Source organism: Trichoplax adhaerens, genomic scaffold (genome assembly GCF_000150275.1).
Source record: "Trichoplax adhaerens TRIADscaffold_3 genomic scaffold, whole genome shotgun sequence".
NCBI lineage: Eukaryota > Metazoa > Placozoa > Uniplacotomia > Trichoplacea > Trichoplacidae > Trichoplax > Trichoplax adhaerens.
Window position 1 is genome coordinate 6,757,179 of NW_002060945.1, and position 6,702 is coordinate 6,763,880.

The following is a 6,702-nucleotide window of genomic DNA, read 5'->3' on the forward strand; positions in this document are numbered from 1 at the left end:
CTCAAATTTGGAATCAATTTCATCTTTCTTATATTTTTTGCCACCATAACCACATAGGACTGCAACATAAACCGCAGTTTGATAAAACAAGGTCAAAAGAGCAATTATAGGCACCAATAAGAAAGTAACATAATATAAAACAGATCGGAATAAAACAAAACAGCCTAAGGTTGGCTTCTTATTCGGTAAAAGGATAACCAGCATGATAATAATTATGAAGGCAACTGGTAATGATAAATAAAATAGAATTCGATGGACGTAAAAAAACTGATTAAAGATATTAGGAAAAACTTCGTTATCGCTAACTGGTAGAGGAAAATACATCACAGTAAATGCAAGTGGACTGGCAACAATAATCATAATAAATAATGATATCGGAAAGGCAACTAAAATTATAAAGCTAACATTAGCAAATGTTTTACCTTGGCAATCGAAATAGCTTTCATTAAGTCTACCCTTATTAATAAATCCTACCGACATGATATATAGGAAGGCATAGATTGTCTGTAAGCCTACAGTAATAAATTTTAATATAAAGAAATAGCTATTGCTTACTGTTAAAGAGAGCACAGTACATGTTTTAGTAGTTATAAAATCAGATGTTGATGATAGAAGGCCTTGATTGATGGCGCATTGGAGGCAATTAATTCCTAATGGCTTTAATTCTAAATGGATAAATATAATAGCCATGCATGCTTGTGGAATACCTTCCAATAAAATAGGTTGTATTTTTGATATTAAAACTGCTCGATTAAACGATTTAAATTGGAGAAAATGTGGACGTAATAATTGAAGAAAAATCATTTGTAATAACATAAAATCCATATAGATTGAAATAATGAAGAAGGTAATAAAGACGCCGTAAGCAAGAGCGAAAGAAGAAGCACTCTCGACCAAGTCATAAGTACCACAGCAAGCATTCCTATCATTCGGGCAATGATCAAATCGCAATACTGTTTCTCCATCGTAGGTAAGATTTTGTAGAAATCGCATAACTTGAGTCGATGAGATCAGAATCGTTATATCAGATATATTATCCGCGATAATAGATATAAAATGAAAACTACTCAACCCTATCGTTAGCCATGCCCATTTATTGGCTTTAGTAGCTGTTTCATCACCATCATTACTATTGCAATCCTCAGCCATTCTCTCAATAAAGACAAATTGGGTTGATATTAGAACTAGAAAGAATGCTATTATAGCGTTGTTATACTTTCTTTCGAGACAAGAACTGATTGGAAATGATCAATCTGAAAGATGAATCATCCTACTTGAAAGTTGTATACTTTTATAATTGCTGACGTGATATATTTAATTTCTGATGATTAATTATCATCTAATTATCATAAAATAAAATTATCATTGTTGTTGACTACCCACTTACTAAACGCGTCTATTTGACTGATGCCTTAATTCATTGATAAACAAAAATATTCAGAGCAATAATACTATATATTATTGGTTCGTTTGTAGCATTCCTACTGAGTAATATGCAAATAAGTGGTCTAAAATTAATTTGTTCCAAAATTAACGACCACATATATCAACTGCAGGTATAGTGTCTTTTAATCAATAAATATCGTGCTTAAAATTTAGGGGCAGAAAGCTGATTCCATGTTTATTTTATCTATCGGCTCAAGTAAATTTTCGAGACAAATAAGGTAATAAAATAAAATTGGGAGCAGCTAAATCGTTGTCCATCTTGAGTGTTCTTAAAACGGGATAAAATTTTTAAGCTAACCTTTCTCTACAATCGGATCATTCATGATAATATGTCATTAGTTGGCCCAGTATCGATCAGATAATTCTTCTTGTTGTATTCGTAAGCAATTGATTACAGAGAAGTAAATGCTTTACCAACAGAAATTGATGAATAAAAGTCTGATAGCTTTATTAATTTTGAGATCATATCAAAAATAGTAGATCTCTAAGAGCACATAGAAGACTGTATTATGAATTTTAATCATTAATAAGCTATGCGAGAAAATAGCTATAAATGAATGAGTGTAGGCCGCTTCATGAAATACACTTAAAAAAAGTTTTCTGTTGGTTCAAATTTTTGTATTTTACGATCCACATACGATCATCAATCGCTAAAACGACGTAAGTGGTATAGCTCTTACGCCAAAAAAATACATTGCTTTTATTTTTATAATATAAGTTTACGGTAGCTAGCATTTCACGAAGAATGTAAAAAATAGCCTACAAATACAAGTTTTTTTGGTAATGGAGATTTAGTCTTCAGGTCATCATTGAAATCAATTCAGAGGACATTTACCTTAGGCATAATGGCTATAGGTGCGGTATCCAGGTGAAACGTAATTTCAACTTGCAATATTGAAACAAGTACTGACATCAAGTAATAATACGAGAAATATAATGTTGATAAAATCTAAAATTTGAATGATGTACAAAATTATGACATTATACCAATAATATCATGTTGTCATTTAAGTGGTATAATCTGTCATTATAAGTTACTTTAGTAATCTTATCATGATCGGCATTTAAATTATTCATACATATATGTACGAATGCACGGTACCATCAATTTCAAGTAAACTGATGTGCGTACAAAGCGATTTATAGATAAACGTTTATATCTGTATGAGTGTTACATTGAGCTTATTCATTATCTAATTTACCATTGGATGCCAACAATGGCATTGTCGATATTTCAACTATCACGTTTCAATACCACATCCTTCGTGATATACAAAGCTAAATCACTAATCGACTTCTACATTGTGATTTATATTTAATTAATTAATTAACAAAGCTAACATATGAGATTATTTTATAATTAAAATGTACTAGCATTTCAGCTGGGTTTCAAAATTGTAACGTAGATGAAATTATAATGGCTTCAAGCTGTTATATTCATAATCTGACAACAAATTTGGCCCTTTATTAGAAGTATTCACGTTTTTTCTAGTCGTACACGTGGCATATGAAATAATCATCCCCAAAAGGAAGCCTCCAATTGCAATAACTATGGCCGTGGCAAAAGGAAAATGTTCTAAAGTTTTAAAGGATAAATAAACAATAAATATCGTAGAACTAGAAGAATCAATCATATGCTATTTTATTAACATAATGTGTTACCTTTTGTGACTGTTGCTTTTTTATTGCAAAGTTCTGAAAAATTACCAGGTGGAGCAGCAACGGCGCTAGTTAGCCTAGAATAGATTTTGCAATTGACTAATGTAAGAAATAAACGTTTGGTAAATATCAAAAATAGTCACTTTAATTGAAAAACCAACTTTATAAATTTATCCAGAGGACAATAAGTACTACATCCAGGAATGGTTAAAACATACGGTGAATTTGTAGAATTACGATACAATATTTGCACAAAGTAATCCCTATAAAGGTAAATAGCCAAGTTAGTCAATGAAAATTGGAGAAAATTATTTGCATTTTCATCTCCGCTTGTTGTCATTACTAAAGCGTACGCACTTTTTATTGTCAACGTATAGTTCTATCAGTACAGCCGCACTATAAGGTGGTTGCAATCCATTTGCGATAGAAAGTGCACAAAGTAGCGCCATTACAGTAGTATCATGCTAAAATAGAAAGATTGATAGAATGACTTATTAAATAACTATTAGATTCTTTAGCAGTTTGCGGCAGCATTTAACTGCGCTATTTCTGATTATTTAAAACACTAAATATTGTTTCAAGTTTACACTTACTGATGAATACATCATCATTTTGATAGGTCTGTCCTTTTTTCCTGCTCTTACTAATTTCATATCGTTTATTATACGATAAACTAACACTCCAGCAGCTATCTGTTGAGCTGGCTTTCCATGAAACAGAGCCATCATACCAAAATTAGAAATATGGTGCAATGTTTCTATAGTTTCGTTTGTAGCCCATTTTGGTAAGGTGAGATCATGTTGTTGCTGATAAATAAGGTAATGCAATGATTGAAGATCGGCTTTAGCCACAAATCAAAGAATAGCAATCTAATATCACCTTACCTCGCAAAATAGCGAATCATATAGCTTCCATGAATTGCTTAAGTTTAATGGTTTCTTGTAGCCAGCAAGCTTGCTGACATTTTTAAGAAAGTCCTATGATTATCATGTCACCGAAAAGATAAATTACTTATCGATACAAAGCATGAATACTTCAAAGCGAAAGAAATAGACAGTTATGGATAGCAAGTAAAAAATTGCAATATACAATAGAATTATTGAATAGGATGAGTAGGAAGGAACTATTCGAATTTACTACGTGAATACCTCGTATTTATTCGAAAAGTTTTTATACTCTGCAGACATCCGATACTGTTTTTTTAGGTCCATATACCTTTTGCATGGCAAGTTATAGGCAAGTAATAACTAAATTTTCCAAATATGATACGCGTATTACCTCCCGATCGAAATACAAGTACACTGCAATATTATTACAACACAGTTCATTGAAGCTTTTTAAATGTTTTACCGTATCTTCCGCTTTAGGTACGGTATGGATTGGTACTGGCTGCCAGGCAAGATTTTTATTCCAGACCTGTGTAGAGACGCGTACGATACAAGTATGGTATTACAGTAGCTCATTAGATGCTTTTTCAACAATAGTAAGATGGCAATCAATAACTTTGTGATACCTGTCTACCATGAGGTGGATACAATGAACTGAGTTGGGATTCGGCACTCATTAATGTCCGATCTACATTCGTACTACGAATACTCACCTTTAAACGGAATTTTTTACAAGATTTTATGATTAAAATTACGTGTAATAGTCATTTTCATAAAATAATTGCCATTATGACACAACAGAAATATATTATACTAGTATTGTTACCCCTAACAGTTGAAATTGAAATTTTTTGTATAAATTTACCTCCTTTCGAATGTAACTTCTATTCAAAAATCGAAAATTTTCGATATAGCGAATCTTAAGAAATTTTCCTAATGCTGCCTCTTGTCGCATTCCTCTCTAATAAAAAAAGTAAATACGTGATAGAAGAGTGTCATGACACAATGTCATAACTGTTATATCTAATATAATTAAAATGATGGTATTGTATTTCATATTTTATCTACAGCTGATAGCATTTACGCATTACAAATAATATATACAGTAAAGTAATTAGTATTGATTCGATTTCAACATTAAAGTAAGACTAGAGAAGTGCAGCATAGGAATCGATAACTTGAATAGTCTTTTGAGCTAAATATGTACTAAAGTATGTAAGACAACAGATGTAGTTGCTGTTGCAATAATAAATACAATTAGTGACTGTAAATTATTATTATCCCGTTAATTATCAAAAAAAGATACAGAAGTAAAAAAATGAACAAGATACAGTAATATAAATTTACAAAGTAACGTATCTATGAACCTGGGTCAGTTGTCCGGTTCCTTGAGGCCAAACTTTAGCCCTATTAGGAGAGTTTGGATATATTACCATAGGTGCTCTATCGCCATGACGGTAAACCTAGTTAAAAACAGATAAATAGCAATTTAATTTGAAGACAGGAAATTAAGCATAAAAGTAATTATTTCAAATAGAATGAAAATAATAAACCACATTATTCATTTGAACCAAAAAACAATACTCTTCGTGAAATAGATATGTATCATAGATTACGTTAAAAGTTAGATGCTATAAGTTGCATAATAATAATTCACTTATTAGCTAGTATATAAATTTACTATAATTCTAATAACTTGAGTTTGTAATAGTCATGGGTCGGAATAAAGCTTAAATCACAATTCATTTATCTCTATTGAACGATATTTATTCAATATAGATATGTACGTATAAGTAAGCTAATCTTTGTAAATAATAACATTTAATAATCTTCATAATACAAATATGCAGAATACTATCTTAACTATTCTTTCAAGTCCACACGTGCACATATGAGTATAATTGGAGAAACTTTACACTTTTAAGATTATCCAATTATACTATACGGTTTCAATTATCAGTATAATTAATGGTATTTACTGATGATATGCAATTTCGTGTATAAGGGTCATTGTAAGGCTTGAAATGTTGTCCTTTTACAACAATTAATTATGATTGAGTGTAATTACAAGTATTGTTGAGCATAGGTGGCATTAGAGTACCATATTTGCTCAACATGGACATAGTAATACGAGCCATGGTTAATCATAATTTACAGTTCATTTCATACTTGATCAGAGAGGGATAAAGTATAGATAAATCAGGGGTACAATTGCAAAGTAAATTGATAGACTTGATCTCCATACATGTTCTGCAACAGCGCTGTTGAGTATACCGCATATTGAACTGAAATATCTCATTAGCGATGAGAATTTTATGGGCAAAATTACGTTACAGAGTGATTTCCAAGATCGACCGAGGTCGAAAGTACAACTGTAGATGCGATTCCATCGTCAAAGTTGATACAGTATATAACATGTGTAAGGCTCAATAGAAATTCATAACTACACAGTATACTACCATGGACTTTATAAATACGGTAAATCTAGAAGTCCATGATACTACACGAGTAAAATACAACTGCATCAATCGATATCCAACGCCATTATCATGTTAGTGGAAGTTTACGTACGTTTATCCTATGACAAACAACAAATCATAGGCGTACAAGGCATGATGATAATTACTGTTGACATGGCGACACATGGCTCTTACCGTACTAACAAAAACGAGCTTCTTGTTACGCTTTGGACGGGCGCTTGAAGTTAATG

The 6,702-nt window shown here is 31.5% G+C and overlaps 2 protein-coding genes across 2 annotated transcripts in view; both read right to left on the minus strand.

The window, feature by feature from the left end:
- The window catches only part of TRIADDRAFT_54741 (uncharacterized protein), a gene marked incomplete at both ends in the record, with an annotated part of 1,324 nt that extends 175 nt beyond the window's left edge, over positions 1 to 1,149 (minus strand). The window contains 2 exons of the mRNA XM_002111072.1: positions 423 to 512; positions 708 to 1,149. Coding sequence (XP_002111108.1) covers positions 423 to 512; positions 708 to 1,149 — 532 coding nt within the window. The remainder of the gene's footprint in view (positions 1 to 422; positions 513 to 707) is intronic.
- A 2,095-nt stretch (positions 1,150 to 3,244) lies between these two features.
- TRIADDRAFT_22320 (uncharacterized protein) lies at positions 3,245 to 5,455 on the minus strand (the record flags this gene model as incomplete). Its single annotated transcript, XM_002111073.1, has 9 exons — positions 3,245 to 3,368; positions 3,463 to 3,569; positions 3,699 to 3,911; positions 3,990 to 4,082; positions 4,254 to 4,352; positions 4,456 to 4,521; positions 4,619 to 4,705; positions 4,858 to 4,953; positions 5,360 to 5,455. Coding segments are annotated over 9 exons (981 nt in total), but the record flags the coding sequence as incomplete, so codon positions are not given.
- Positions 5,456 to 6,702: the final 1,247 nt, after the last annotated feature.